The 15,526-nt window shown below is 57.9% G+C and overlaps 1 protein-coding gene across 1 annotated transcript; it reads left to right on the top strand.

Annotated features, from left to right (window-relative positions):
* Nucleotides 1-1,742: 1,742 nt before the first annotated feature.
* Nucleotides 1,743-14,958, top strand: DUSP15 (dual specificity phosphatase 15). Its single transcript, XM_042779812.1, has 18 exons — nucleotides 1,743-1,956; nucleotides 2,200-2,610; nucleotides 4,156-4,189; nucleotides 6,073-6,155; nucleotides 6,600-6,649; nucleotides 7,269-7,343; nucleotides 7,787-7,958; nucleotides 8,125-8,333; nucleotides 10,228-10,450; nucleotides 11,383-11,422; nucleotides 11,831-12,078; nucleotides 12,541-12,730; nucleotides 12,932-12,972; nucleotides 13,215-13,314; nucleotides 13,604-13,705; nucleotides 13,787-14,182; nucleotides 14,296-14,414; nucleotides 14,522-14,958. The coding sequence occupies exons 2-18, from the start codon at nucleotides 2,590-2,592 to the stop codon at nucleotides 14,660-14,662; spliced, it is 2,244 nt and encodes a 747-aa protein (XP_042635746.1). The 5' UTR covers nucleotides 1,743-1,956; nucleotides 2,200-2,589; the 3' UTR covers nucleotides 14,663-14,958.
* Nucleotides 14,959-15,526: the final 568 nt, after the last annotated feature.

Raw genomic sequence — 15,526 nt, 5'->3', positions numbered from 1 at the left:
AATCCAAACAGATGTTTTCACAGCTCCATCTTTGGGGGCTGCCCTAATGCTCATTAACCAGATGCCCAATTAGCCACCTGTCCTGCACACACCTCCAACTTTTTGCACACCTGCAGCTGAACAGAAAGATTTCAAAGCATGAACTCAGCCATAACCCCACAGACAGAACCCCTGGGAGCACAGTCTGTTCCTCCATACAGAGCTCTGCACTTTATACCTTCACCACTGAGTTAACTTTGGCTCTACAAATAAACTGAGCTAACTTTTGCTGCAATAAACTCTTACACAAGAAGCAGTGTTTTGGTGGTTCGTGTTGATCAGGAACCTGGCCAGGAGCATGGCTGCTCCATGTAACCTTGCTCTGCCCAATTTTTCCTGCGGGTTTCCTGCATATTTTCCTCTCCTTCTGAAGAACGAAGGCATCCATTCATTTCTCACTTTCCTTAGGAGAGCACACATTTACCGGTTTCATAACCCAAGTGATGCCACGGTTCTTGCAAAATTCTTCCACAAACAAATAGTAGTCTGAAGACATTTTGAGGGTCTTCAGAACAAAGGCACTCTTTCTTGCCTCGGGCTCTCCTGCTTCCCTTTCAAACTGCTTCCGAAACCTCTTCAGATCCTTTGCTAAGCAGCTGTTCTGACTCAGCTGGGTAGAAAGAGAAATACAAGATTCAGCACAACAAATGCTCCCACAGTATGACTTGCTTTAATTGCCCTTGAGAAGCTTCTGGGGATCAACTGCACCACATATTCTGAGAGGAAAAATAAATAAATATGGATACCACTGAGAACTGCTTTTTCTTTGTGGAGGAAGAGGATCAGTTTCAATTTTTTGTCTCTCTGCATGAACACTGGGAGCTAGAACAGTGCAAGTTATAATCCGTGTTCCATCATTCCTGCTGTAGCTTTCCTGTGCAGCCAGCATCTCCCTCTCCAGGGCAGGCAGCTGCCCACAGTGACCCTGCAGCATCTCAGTGGCAGCATTCCTAAACCACTGCTGGTCAACCCAGTGTTACAAACCACCCTCAACCTCCCTCCATAGAGTCACAGACTGGTTTGGGTTGGGAGGGACCTTAAAAGCTCATTCTATTCCACCCCCTTTCCATGGGTAGGGACACCTTCCACTGTTCAAATGCCACATCTGGTGGGGGCTAAGGCTCCCAGTGGGATCACATCCCGCTCAGCCACTGTGCTGCAGGAGACATTGCCCAGGAGAGGACAGGGCTGTGGGTGTTTATACACTGGAATGGGCTGCCCAGGGAATGGGGGAATCACCTTCCCTGGAGGTGTTTAAGGAAAGACTGGACTGGCTCCCAGTACCCTGGTCTGGTTGAAAAGGTGGTGTTCAGTCATAAGTTGGACTCCGTGATCTCTGAAGTCTATTCCAACCTAATTAATTTATTATACTGTATCATCTAAACCTGTCCGTAGATACCAACCACACTCCCCATACACGGTGGGATGCTTGGGGAGGGGGGGCTATCCTTGCCCTCACCTGCACACCGAGCCTATGGGACTTAACATGCTGCCCCGGGGATGTGCAGGAGTTGGGATACAGAGCCAGGAGCCCACCGGGAGCCCACCGGGAGCCCACCCGGAACCCTCCGGGCCCCGCTCTGAGCCGGGCCGCGACCCCCGACCCTCGGCGGCCTCTGAGGGAGCCCGAGCCCGTCCCCATGGCAACGGCGCGGCTGCGCGCCAGGGGGCGCTCTCGGCAGCCGCCTCCCCGCTCTGCCCCCTCAGCCCGGCCCGATCCCCCCGCCAGCCCCGGCCCGGGACCCCCGGCCTGACGCTCCCTGCTGGCGGCGACACGCAGCGGTGGGGAGCCCCTCAGCCCTGCTCCTCGCTGGCGCTGCCCATCCTGCGGCCCTGCAGCAGGACATCGGGACAAGTCACCAGGACACTCCCGCAGCCTGCCGGGCAGGGCAGGGATCCTGCGGCACCTGGCTGCAGGTGGGCACGGGCAGGGGTGGGCTTGGAGCGGGCAGGGCAGGGGAGGTGTGGTGCAGGCAGGGGTGGGCACAGTGCGGGCAGGGGTGGGCACGCTGCGGGCAGGACGGGGTTGGGATAGGTATGGTGCATGCAGGGGTGGGCATGGCGTGGGCAGGGGTGGGCACGCTGCCGGGCGCTTCGCCGCGCGGCCGCACAGACCTTCCTTGATGGAGCAGGACAAAGGTTTTGTTCTTCTCCCAACAGTGCAGCCTTGTGCGGCCGCGGGCAGCGGCGACAGGCAGCAGCCAGCGCGGCCCCGTGCTCCCACGCCACGGCGCAAGGGGGGAGTTTCTCCTCCTTTGTCTGCGCCCGGCCAGGCAGCAGCCGGTGCGCGGCAGCGCCGGAGCAGCCGGGGAAGGGCCTCGGCAGGAGCCGCGGAGCACGGCGGCCGCGGTCCCCTCTGCCTCGGCACAGCCACCGGCCCGGCCTCGCTGCGCTGGGAGCGAGCAGCGATCCCGGGGGAGTCAAGCTCTTCATGACGGGAACCCGACCAGGCAGCGGGGACGGCAGCTGCGCCCGGGGACGGGGAGGACGGCAGCAGTGGGGACAAGGACAGCAGCGCCCCGTCCCCACCCCCGGCGCCCGCCGTCGGCCATGGGGAACGGCATGAGCCAGGTAATGGGAGCGCTGGGGCGGCTGCTCTGCAGTTCGGCCATGCCCGGGCGGCTCGTCCGGTGCCGGAGATGGGAGACCCTTACCTAGCGGCTGCTCTGCCGTGCCAAGCGGCGTTTCACCTGCCGGCACGGGTCCGGCACAGGGCTCGGCTCTTTGTTTATCTGTCGGCAGAGCAACACCGGAGGTGAAACAGGCAGGGACACTGCGCTGGGACAGCTGACAGTTGCCCAGGGGGGTGGAGGGCAGGGGTCACAGCGAGTTCCTTGAAGGAAGGGGGGTAAACTTTTCCCAACACCTTTAATCCCGAGGAACCAGCACCAGTCACATGCTGGGAACCCTGTGTCACCCCGAGCCTGGTGGTCCCGCACCCCCTGCTCAGTGGGGCTGTGCTGTGAGTGGGGCTCGGCATCATGGGGCAGAGGGGATGGGCACTATTTTATTTATTTTATTTATGTGCTGCCCTCTTTTTCTCCTCTGAGGAGCAGGTCAGCAGGGTGCTGGGGACAGGCACATGCTGTTTATTCACGGTTCAGTGTCCTGCCCTTGGGAGCTGCCCTTGCTAACTGGCGCTCTCCCACCCGCTCCTCTCAGTGCTGCAGCTGCGAGTTAAAGGCACCCCGTCGATAGGAAATTGATCTAAAATTGCAGGAATCACTAAAAAACCCACCCTTTTTTAAGCTGTTAAGTCAAGAGAAATGTTTCCAAATGTGAGCAGTGAGACAAGTGTGAGTCCAGATGTGCTGGTGAAAATCACCTCCACCTGCCCTGGGCACCAAATATTGCTGCAGGGAGAAACTGGCGGAGGATTGGCTGGATACAGGATTGAATTCACTGCCCAGGCTGTGAGTGAGGGAGAATATAAAATAGCTCTGGATGACAAGGTTTGCAAGGTGTCCTGCTTCTGCATCTGCAGTGCTGTTAACAGAGGCCTTGTCAAGTAATTATCTTTTCATCACGAGAAGTGGAATTTCCCAGGGGAAATGAGCTGAAAGCATGGTGTCCAGAGCAATCTGTGCCTGGGCTGTGAGAAATGGGATTCCTGCAGTGCAGAGTGAGGGGAGTGGAGCTTGGGGCTGGGAGGGGGACAGCTACATCCCCTACAAGCTTCTCTGTGCCTGTTGCTTTCCCATCCCTCGAGCAGCAGGGCTTGCACAGGTCACGGGTATAGTCCAAGGCTGTACAAAGGTGTATGCAACTTGCTGAGCTCAGGTAATAAACCCCAACGGAGGACTGATTGATGATAAACAAGAGGAGCAATAAAAAAGCTGTGTCTGGCTCCTAGTGCCCATGAGAGTACCAGGTGGTTGCAGGTGCCAGGGCGACATCCAGCCCTACATCCTGGATGCCAGGGTCGTAGTAGCCCTGGGAAGGCACAGGTCCAGCTCCCCAGCACCGTTCCTGCCTCAGGTTTGGTGATGGCCGTATCAATGCCAGAACTTCGGCCCCTCCAGCCGAGGTTACTCTTTCCCAGCGTGGGTCCCAGCACAATGGGTACCACAGCACAAGGTCACTGCTCACACTGCCACTTCCCCTTGTGTCCCACAGATCCTTCCTGGCCTCTACCTTGGGAACTTCGTTGGTAAGTGGAACCAACTACTGCAGAGATGTTCTCCAGCTGGGGACTGGGGCTTGCTTGAGCTGGTGTCTCCCTGCCTACAAATGCTGCCTGACATCCTGCCTGCACCCACTGCTCTGCCTGCACCCACTGCTCTGCCTGCACCTGCTCCGCTCTGTCACCCAGTTTGGGTTGGCAGTAGTGGGAGTAAAGACACTGTGGCAAAAGCAAGGCAGAGACCCCTGGCTTTGCATGGCTTCCATATTTAACAGCTGTCCTGAGCTCTTGGGATACATGGGGGAAAGGAGTCAAGGAGGAAATATGGATCCCATGCCAGGAGCAGAGGAGCTGGTGGTGCCACATGGGTGTAAGAGAGCAAGATTGTGGCACTTCAGGGTAATGCTTCTCAGTCATGCGGCTGTAGAAGAAGCCAGAGGGGACTGCCCACCCTTAGGAGGGAATTTCCCAGAGGCACAGTCATGCCTTCTCATACCAAGTCACTATTTTAAGGAGTTTTCATAGTCAGGGGACAGTTAATGACCAAGTGTTGGCATCTGCTGTGACAAACCAGCATGTATGAGTACTCCTGCCTCCCTGGTTACTGCTGTAAGTACTGTGGAAGTTTAAAACAAACCACTGGTGTGAATTGCTAAGGAAATGTCACTGGAGTGGCAGTCCTGTTCTCCCTGTGCCACATGGAGCACTTTGGATTGGGCTGGGTGGGCTGTGGCCTGCTGGGAGCAGAGGGACAAGGACATGCAGCTGCCAGGGTCGTCAGGGGGATTGCTGTGAGCAGCCTCTGCTGTGGGGCCTAGGCCCGATGCCATCCAAACACTCATCACTCTGCCAGGCAATCCATGGTGACAAGATTCTAGGCCTGCAACATTAAGCTCACAGAGATATTTCCTCCAACTGGAAGCTTTTCCAGCCCCAGTAAACCTTGATTCCAGTGTCATTTGCTGTCACTACCTGCTGAGGCGGATGGGAAGGTGGCTGCTGTCTGAGTCCCCACAAGGGTCCCCATCTCCCTCCCCACACAGATCGCAGCTTCCCTGCAAGCATCTTCCTTGAGATTCACTCCTATTAAAATTCACATCATGCTTTTAGCACATCCGGGCTGGATTCCTGAGCCAAGGTTTTACACCACGTGAAAGTTTAGAAACCCAAAAGAATGAGATGTGGAAATGTTTCCCCTCCTCTCTGGCCGCACTTGCTGCATCTGCTGGTTGTGGCATGAAAGGGAGACACTCGGAAGCTGCTCAGCAAGACAAGCACGCTCGCCTCCCTGTGCAACCACTGCTGTGCTGGACCAGAGGCCAGGATCACATCCAGAATGCTGAAGCATTGGTGAGAGGCAGGGCATCACCACAAACAGCCAAGGACACCCCATTTCTGTCCACACAGCTGCAGAGAGAACAGAGCAGAGAGCAGCAAGTCACTGCTCTGGTGTTTTCTACAGAAAATCGGAGTTGATGTAAATTTCTGCAGCTCCACTTCCATAGTTCACAAGATAAAGCAGATCTCTCCTGCAGCAAGTCCCAGTGCTACGTGTGTGTCTGCTCAAGGAGGTGTGGGCAGGGCACAGGCCTCCTCCCAAAGTGGGGACAAGTACGGGCAAGAGGGACACTGCCTGCTGAACCCAAGTGTTTCTGTGCAGGTGTGAATGGTTCAACCAGCATGAGCAGCAAGGAGAAGGGATCAGGGAGAGGCCTCTGGTTTGGGATGGGATTGGTATTCCAGGTTTCCATATTTGCCCATGTCTGTACTGCTGCATGTGGGGGTGGGATGCAGTTGATCTGCTGGAACAAGGCTCTGTGTGCTGGCTGGCTGCAGAAGCAGGGTGGGAGCACTGTGGGAAGAGAAGGGTAGAAAATGAATACATGTTGATGTCTAGTTTTATCTTTCAGATGCCAAAGACCTGGAGCAGCTAAGCCGGAACAAGATCACCCACATTGTTTCAATCCATGAATCCCCCCAGCCTTTGCTGAAGGTAGGGTTCTGCACCAGATGTCACCCTGTAAATTCCTGCAGCTCCTTCCATGCTGCATCTTCCTTTCCCCTCTGAGCATCCCATGGCACGTACACCTCTCCCTGGTCACTGATCCCAGAGGAGCTGGGCGGCCCCCCGGCATGGGAAACTGGCTGTCTTGTGGCTGTAACACGGCCTTGAACACTGACGGGAAACAATTTCCAGCTCTCCAGACTCCTCTTGTTTCCTATCCCCTCCCATGAGTTACTGGTATCCCCTTGCCCTGCCCTTCACCCCAGGGAGAGTGTGGCCCCATCTCCATGCAGGAGGGATGCTGTGTGGGGGAAAAAAACCCCTGCAGGCATCTGTGGGCAAGGAGAAAAGGCACTGCCAGCCCCACTCTGTTCATGTATGGCACCCTGGCTGTAGTCCCTGAGTTTCTCCTCTTCCTATTCTGTCTTCCAGGACATTACCTACCTCCGCATCCCCTTGCCTGACACCCCTGAAGCCAACATGTGAGTACCCTGGGGAGGCTGGGGACGTGCAGGGAGGCAGAAGGGTGACCAGAGGTGAGGGCTCAGCTTCTCAAACCCTCCATGTGCTGTCTCCAACTTCTCAAGCACAACAATCCACAGGATGGACATGTGATGCCACAGTGCAGGGGACCACCCCTGGGCCCCAACAGCATCCCAGTCAGTGACTGATGTGAGGGTACAAGCCCTGGGGGGAGGTGAGGGGCAGCCACTCTGCAGCATCCATGGAGAGGAGCAGCAAGCATCCCCTCAGGAAGCGTCTGGAGAGGGGAGAGCATATAAAGGGTGTGAAGCCAGCCAAGGGCACAGACGTGGCTGGAGATTCAAGCAGCCAGCATCCCACTGCCCCAGCATGAGTCACACAAGTCACAGGGCAGCCCCGTGCATCCCCAGCACAGTGTCGCCTTCTGTGTCCCCAGCACAGAATGAGCTGGCAAATCCACCTTTCCTTGGGAATAAACAGCACTGAGCTACTCAGGTCTCAGCAGTGGTTGGCAGATCCCCTAAAACAACTCAAACATGCAGGGCTGTTCTGCCTGCAGCTAAAAATGCTGTTCCACCCCTGAAGTTCTTACTCTGTCTGGTTTATTTTTCCTGCTAGCAAGAGGCACTTCAAGGAATGCATCAGTTTTATCCATCAATGTCGCCTGCATGGAGGGAACTGCCTCGTCCACTGGTAATGCTTCTTCCCCTGTGCCCACTGCTCAGCAGATACAACCCCCAGCCCCTAACTTTAACTGCAACCCCTGGTGAAAGCCAGCCTGTGCCAGAGGGCTCTGTGCCAATGGACCCACCCAGGATCCACCCTTAGCTGTGGCTTGTGACTCAAACCCAGCGGGATCCAGGCAGTCCTGGAGCCGAGGCAGCTTTTTGCTGTAGCTGAGTGCGCGGGTTGAGTGGGGTTTGGGACAGGCAGCCAGCCCACTCCTCTCCCTGTAGAGGAGTGGGTATTTATAGGCACTGATGGCCAGGATCTTGGAAGGTCTCAGGCCTCTGGGAGAGCAAGTCCTTGGAGGAGAAGAAGAACTGAAATATTTGAGGCACAGGGGTGGAGGAAGAGACAATAATGGGGTCAGGGTGTGCCACTAACACCAGCCCTTCTGCACTTTCCCTTGCCAGCCTCGCTGGCATCTCCCGCAGTACCACCGTGGTCGTTGCCTACGTCATGGTTGTCACGGAGCTGAGCTGCCAGGAGGTGCTGGATGCCATCCGAACCATCCGGCCCGTCGCCAACCCCAACCCCGGCTTCAGGCAGCAGCTGTCTGAGTTCGGCGGCAGCGCAGCCCGCAAGGTGGGAGAAACCTCTGCCACATGTGCCCTGCTCCATGGCTGAGCCTGCCATGGTCTCAGAGCAAGGATGAGTCTTGAGGGGACTTTGTTTCTGACCTGTTCCCCTGGTAGGCTTGGACCTGCCCTTGTAAACCAGCACTGTATTTTACTTCTTGCTCCTTCCCCAGGTCCGCAAGCACCTGAAGCAGAAGTATGGGATGTCCCCTTTCAATGACGAGGAAGAAATAAAGGCCTTGCTGCCAGTAGGGAGAGAAGGAACGTCCAAGACAGAGGGAGCTGTGCAAGGACTGGTCCCAAGATCCAGAGACATGAGGAGCACAAGTCCCTTCCTGCTGCGGGTGAAGAGGACGTTCTCCTGCATCCCGGCTTGTCTGAAGTGACCCAAGCCAAGGGAGAGCAGTGAGCATCACCCAACAGCCTGGGAGAGATGAAGGAGATACAACACGTTGGGACAGGGAGCACTGGGCAGGGACCTGCACAAAGCCCAGCTCCTTCTTCTCTTCTGGGGTGGGAACGCGCCACCTGTCTGGGCAGGTTTCATGGACGCTGTTGGGCTTTGCAGCACATGCTGGGCTCATCTTCACATCCGGTGTGCTGGGGACACAGCTCTCTGCCCCTGGGGCACTGCAAGCTCCTGCTTGGGGCAGAACACAGAGGGGGTCTCTTCTGCCACATGGCCCAGGAGTTGCCAGCAGCAGCTTTAGCACTTGGGTACCCACTGCATGGCCTCAGGGTGCATGGGAGAGCCAGTGCTCCCCTCAGAGCGGTTTTCCCACCAGCAGCACAAGCTCCCAGCATCCAGGTGGCTGTGGAGCAGGGACACACCAGTGTGCCAGCAGGTAATGCCACCACACAGGCTCCCAGGCAAGGGTCCAGCTCCAGACTGGCCAAGCACAAGCCCTGAGCAAGCACTGTAGCTTTAGGAATCCATTGCACCCCATTCCCACCTATCCCAGGGCACAATCTGTAACAGGTGGGAACCAAGCATTTAACCTGGCCAGACCTCACTAGAGCAGAGCCTTAAGCCATTTTGCTTAAAGACTTTCTATGTCTCCCAGTAATAAATACCCTTCTCTGTGGTCTGACTCTCCTGTCATGGCTGGGTTGAAATGGGGTTGCTAAGGGGGAAGGTCCCAGCATGGGACAAGTCTGGAGCTGCTGCTGGCCTCTCTCTGGAGTGGGCTGGGGACACGCATGTGTGGACAGGGCTCACCCTGCTGCCTTGTGAGAAGTTGACAAGGGAGGCTAGAAATGTGAATGCCAGGGCAGAGCTCTCTCCTGGAGAGAGTGGGAGCAGCAGGTGGGAGCTCACTTGGAGCCTGTTTCACTGTAACCTCTCCACTCACTGGATCCAGGAGCACCAGGTCCAGGAGTTTGCTGGCTCCAGCTGCTGGGAGTACTGGGAGCCTGCCACCAGCTGAGTATCACAAGCCCCAGACCTGCCCCGTTTACACCTTTCCCTGGAGCAGGGTCCCAGGTGGGAAAAATTCTGAGGAAGCCCAACTGAGTCATCAGCACTGTCCCTGTTGGGACTCAGAGCGTATTTCTGGGGTCCCCCTCATCCCTGCCCCCCTCTCCTAGGGGGAAGGGATCCCCCAGGAGACAAAGCTTCAAGACCAGGGTTCCTTCCTGCTGCCATCATCTCCCTACTGGACTGGGTGCTGCCTGGGAGATTGGAGCAGACTGGAGCTCCACACTCTCTGCGTAGATACTGAGCAAACTGAGTAACCAGGGGTGCATCGTCTTTCACTGCTCCTGCACTGTCTGCCATGGGATCCCACTCCCAGTTCTTTCCAGGCTCCTCTACCTACTCCCTCACCCGCAGGCCAGGCTCTCCAGCACCCTTTGACCTCCTGAGCACACAGCAGAGTAGAAGCTCTGCAGCCCAAGACCACACATCCAGGATGTGTGCCCCATGAACAACTGCACCCACCTGCACTGGGACACTTTATGCCAAGGTGTTTACACACAGGAATTCCCCTGTTGCAACTGTAAACCACACAGGGCCCTGGTCCCTCCAGTTCAGCTCCACAGCACAGCAAAATGTATTTATTTTGGCAGATCTGGTTTACACAGCTTGGAAAAACCCAGGCAAGGGCAGGGTTAGATACGAGTTAATGTTTGACTGCCTTTTGAAGTTCATTTTGGCATGAAAAGCTTAAGGGTTAAGCAGCTTCACCTTCTCTGGGAAGGGAAAAGCATGATGAGGAATACAGTGGGGAATCTGGCCCCTGAGCGTCCTCTGTCCTCGCTGATGCCCGGGTAATTAGATCCCCCGGGGCCTGCGTCACCAGGCGGCTGCCACACCACATGAAATCCCCGCCGGCCGATAAAGCTTATCCCGGCGGGCTGGGGCTGAACAAACCAGCCGGCAGCTGCGATTATCTCCCGGCCTTGGATGTAATCAGTGCAAGCCACGGGGAGGCTGTGCAGAGACTCCTTGCCATCGCTCTGCTTCCCAATGCAGAAAGGGGAGATGTGGATTCTCTGCCGGTCAGTTCCCAGGCCCTTTTCCCAGAACGTGGCCCCACAGCTTGCCCAGATGGGGGGCACAGGTGATGCCTGAGCTTCACTTTGCAACAAAGGGCTCACGGACAGGCTCAGTAAGGAGATAAAACCCCTGCCAGTGAGGCTCGCTCCTACACCCCGTGTGGTCCCATGTGCCCTCTGTGCCACGTGGCTGTGCCCTGTCCTCACATCCTCTGGGAAAGCCCAGGACTGGGCTCTCTGCCACTGATTATTCATCTGGAGACTTTTCAGCCTCAGTAGCTCTGAGGAACTTCACTTCTCCTCTCGGCCAGAGGTGACTTTCTCTGACTCAGAGCAGGAAAGGAGACCTGGGGCACTGCAAAAGGAGACTTGGGGAGGCAGCAGTCAGGCAGAGGAGCAGGGTTCCCCTGCACAATGGCATGAGACTCTGCAGCAGTGGTGGAGGAACCAACACCAGTGTCACCTCAGGGTGGCCCAGTGACTCAGCCTGTGCCCTGCTGCGGGCCAGTGAGGAGCTTGTGCAGGATGTGTCCCACCCTGGTCTCGGCAGCCCTTGGCACAGCTCATCCGCCCTTCCCACCCATTTCCCGTTCTACTCAGCATCCAGAGCCCCGCGAGGCAGAGTGAGCATTAGAGCAGAGGAGAGATTTGAGAGATGTGGACATGTGACTGTACACACCACCCTGGAAACCCTGCAGCTCCCTGCAGTTCCCCACACCCATGGAGTGAGCAGCTGATCCCATGGGCGGATGCAACCCCTGGAACTGGGATGTATCTGTCTGGGGTCCCAAAGCAGGAAGTTAAAGGGACTGGGGTCCCTTGTCCCCTTCGGGGAGCATGTGGGAGACCTGACAGTTTTAGGGGAAGTATTTGGGAGGGGTGCAGGAGAGTTCTGTGTGCCTTCTGATGCCTTGTCCCTTCTCCCGCGAGTGCAGGGTGCCTGTGTTGAGAAATACACCAAGTGCAGGTATCTCGGTATGTAAATTACCAGTGCGAGCTGCACATTGCGTTCTGCACGGCAGGAAAAGGCTGGAGGCCCAGGCAAGGGCCGGGAATGAGCGCCCACCCTTTGCCTAACATAGGGCACTGCCCGGGGTGGGGGGGTCAATCACCCAGAGCCTCCGCGGGAGCCAATGAACAACGGGAAGAACCTAAAATCACCACTAGAGTATGTGGGTACACACATTGTGAGCGTCTGAAACTTCGGGGATGCCTTTTTTTGGGGGTCCCTCCTGGAGGCACCCGCTCTTCCCATTGCTGTAACCTTCAATTACATCACTTTTTCCTGAACATGGATGTCTGACGCTGCTGCGTGGGGAAAAGTGGAGCAGAGTAAAAAATTTTAAACCCGTCCCATCCCCCGCCCCACCCCCCTTGGGGCAGCCAGAACCGGCGGCGTGGGCCAGGAAAAGGAAAGCGAAAGCAGGAGCCGCTTTCGGTTTCGCCGCCGGGCCGCGATGGCGGAGCCGGGGGCGCCCATGCGGCTGAAGGAGTGGCTGATCGCGCAGATCGACAGCGGCCGGTACCCGGGGCTGCGCTGGGAGAACCGGCACCGAACGCTCTTCCGCATCCCCTGGAAGCACGCGTCCAAGCAGGATTACCGGCAGCAGGAGGATGCTGCGCTCTTCAAGGTACCCCGGGCTCCCCGCGGTCCCCACGCGGCCCTGGGAGCGTCCTTGCGACTGCCCCCGGGTTCTGTGCGCACTCCCGGGGCTCCCCATTGCCCGAGGGGCTCCACTTCCCAGCTCCCTGTGCACCCAGGAATCGCTCACCCAGCTCCGTGCAGCCGAGCTCCATGTGCACCTCCAGGGCTCTCCATTACCTGACTCTGTGCGCAGTGCTGGGACGGCTCCATGCACACCCCTGGCACACACCGCCCCGCTCCGTGCCCGCTCCCGGGGCTCCCGGCTGCCCAGCTCCGTGTGCTCCGCTGTGACCCCGCACCACCCAGCTCCCCGCAGTCCCCCAGGACACACAGCTCCGGTTCCCCACTGCCCCCCCACCCCGGTGGACTCATAGCCCGGTGCACCCCCTTGGACAGCTGAGCCGGGGTGAGGCAGCCCCAACAGCACAGGGCACCCTCTGTCCTGCAGGCTTGGGCTGTCTACAAGGGGAAGTACCACGAAGGGACGGACAAGGCCGACCCCTCCACCTGGAAGACGCGGCTGCGCTGCGCTCTCAACAAGAGCACTGACTTCCAGGAGGTGCCCGAGCGGAGCCAGCTGGACATCTCCGAGCCTTACAAGGTGTACCAGATCGTGACTGACAGAGCCTGTGATGCAGGTACGTCCCTGCCGTCCCTCCTCCTGTCCCAGATGTGGGGTTGATACCTGAAACATGCCTGTACAAGCCCCCTGTCCCACAGACATTACCCTTCCTCCCCACTCCTCTTCCTCTCTCGGTGTCTCGGACAGAGAGCTGTCTTCCCTGGGGCTGTTCCTGCCGTTTGCCAGGGGTTCATCTGTTCTTTCTTGCTCTCTGCAGAGGACAGTGACACACAGTCCCCAGACAGTGAGGACCAGCAGGTGAGCCTGCCCTGTGCCATCCAGGCAGGGGAGAAGGTGGGACCCTCAAATCCGCCCCTCACCCATCAGCTGCTCCCACACTTGCACACTGCCTGCATTTTGTCCCACGGGGCATCAGAGAGGCTCCTCTGTGCCATGCACTGCCAGACCCAGGCAGGGGATCTGCTGGTTTATGGGGTCCACTGTAGAATCAGGATCCCCCACTGCAGCTCAGCCCTCACCAAAACTGCTCCTACCCCCAGGGCAGTACTGCAGGGAGTCTGAAGGAGGAAAGCCAGAAGGACGTGGAGAGTGCCCACGTGTCTCCACAGCCCCGGCTCTCTGGCCACCCAACTGAGCGAGGTGAGGAGGGTCCTCCTTGGTGGGATGGGGCTGAGGGCAGGGAGTGCACACTTCTGCCAGGATCCTGTTCTCCTGTGCTCCTGCAGGCAACACCTGTGGGGATTGAGGTAGGGGCTGAGGACTCCCACCCTACCCCAGCAAAGCCATGCCCTTAGGGGATACAATGAGGCCCAGTAATGAGCAAACACAGTGGGAAGTGTGGGCCCAGGGGCTTGGGCCTGGAGAGTGCCTGGGAGCCCTTGGGTAACTGTCTATGTCCTCTTACCACCTCATCTCTGCCCTGGACCAGGGTGCCTTGTGAGGGGAGTCTTCTATGGCTGGAACCCGACCCATGGCCAGCTTCTTCCCAGACCCCCATCCTACCTCCCTGTGGAGGATGTCAATAATTCAGGTAGGAGCCACGCTGCAGACAATGCCCTGGGTGGCCCCACCAGCCCAGATTGCCCATGGACTGACCCTCCCTTTACCCCAGACTGCTGGCTCCACATCCGCCTGTACTACTGCGATGTGCTGGTGAAGGAGGTGACCACTCGCACGGCCGAGGGCTGCCGCATCACCACCAGCGCCGTGCCGGCTGACAGCGAGCACCTCTACGGCCCCTCCTGCATGGAGCAGATAAAATTCCCCCCACCACAGGTGCTCAGTGGCCACGGCCACGTGGCCTGCATGACTGATGTGCTGGAGCGGCTCTTGCCCCACCTGGAGCGTGGGGTGCTGCTGTGGGTAGCACCTGAGGGGGTCTTCATGAAGCGCCAGTGCCAGGGCAGGGTGTACTGGAACGGGCCGCTCGCCCCGCACAAGAACTGGCCCAACAAGCTGGAGAGGGAGAGAACTTACAAGCTGCTGGACACACAGCAGTACATACAGCGTAAGTCCCTGGGAGACCTTGCTCCCCTTGGGAAGAGGGGCAGGTCCTGCCCTGGTGTGGCTGATGGGGGCTGTCAGGACCCTGTGTCCCCTGACAGGGCTGGTGTCTTGCAGAGGTGCGGGAGTACCTGAGCAACGGGCAGATCATGCCACAGTACCAGATCTACCTGTGCTTCGGGGAGGAATACCCCACCAGAGCTGGGCACCCCTTCCAGAAGCTCATCATGGCTCACGTGAGTAACCACTGGGGCTGGTGACCCCTGGGCCAGGCACAGGGACCATTGCAAGACAGGGACAGGGACATGGACCTGTGCCCATCTGTCGTTTTGTGTCTCCGCAGGTGGAGCCAGTGTTCGCACGGGAGCTCTTCCATCATGCCCAGCGCTTGAGGCCGACGCTGCTCTGCAATTCTCCCCAGCCCTGTGCCCCTGGCACCTCCAGCCATGTTCTCCATGTCCTCAAACAGCTCTGCCAGCCCTGAACTGGGTGGGAGAGAAGAGCCCAGTTGCTATAAAGTCTCAGAGTGGGAGGCTGTGAGCCCCATGGCCCCACTCCAGCTGCATGTCCCAAGGCAGAGTGCTCAGGATGCTCAGTGTGCAGGACCAGACAAGGACAGACGTTAGCTGGGGTGGGCAGGTGCTGCTGCCCCTGTGATTGCTGTATTTATTCACCAGGAGTCCCCCAGGTGGGATTTGTTTTGTGCCTATTCAGCAAGCCAGGGCAGATCTGGCTCTGTCTTTGAACCTTGCGCTACCAGGACTCGCTGTTGCAAACCTTGGAAATAAAGGTTGTGTTTTCGTATCGGTATTGGGGGCTGGCTCTGATGTGGGAAGCTGGTGCTGGTCCAAGCAGAGCACAGGTGTCTGGGGAAGCTGAGTCCAGACAGAACCTCATGTGGGCAAAGCCAGCTCAGCCCCAACCACAGGGAAACAGCATGAGACAACCCCCTGCCCTAGTGCTGGCTCCAGACCTGCGCTGCCCCTTGTCCCAGCCCCTTGGCAGGGGTGAAGGCAGAGGTGAGGTGCCTGTTGGCTGCTCTGCTGACCTGGCAACACAAGGCTGTCCCAAAGGCAGTCACTACATCTCTCTGTTTACACTCCTGAATGGTGCGATGGGGCTCCTGGGGCCTGTGCTGTGCCCAGAGTTTTGGGAACAATGCAGGAACCTGACACAGGATCCAGCACAAGCCCAGGCTGGGGGCAGGAGCTGAGGCACTGGGGTGGGCAGGGGGCAGATACGCATCTGAGGGCAGGCAGCACCCTCAGTCCTGCCAACATCCCTCACTCAGCCTCACTCCAGCTGCTCACGGTGAGCAGGGCAGGATGAGAAACAGGTCGTGGGAACC

This window comes from Catharus ustulatus, chromosome 17 (assembly GCF_009819885.2).
Source record: "Catharus ustulatus isolate bCatUst1 chromosome 17, bCatUst1.pri.v2, whole genome shotgun sequence".
NCBI classification, from domain to species: Eukaryota; Metazoa; Chordata; class Aves; order Passeriformes; family Turdidae; genus Catharus; species Catharus ustulatus.
The sequence above is the reverse complement of the archived record's forward strand: the minus strand, read 5'-3'. Positions and strand labels throughout refer to the sequence as shown.

Bases quoted from the DNA above. Each gene is read 5' to 3' on its own strand.
- DUSP15 (XM_042779812.1), top strand. From the start codon at position 2,590: ATGGGGAACGGCATGAGCCAG. The intron at 4,190-6,072 runs GTAAGTGGAACC...TTTATCTTTCAG, and splicing joins CTACCTTGGGAACTTCGTTG to ATGCCAAAGACCTGGAGCAG. The intron at 14,415-14,521 runs GTGAGTAACCAC...GTGTCTCCGCAG, and splicing joins AGAAGCTCATCATGGCTCAC to GTGGAGCCAGTGTTCGCACG.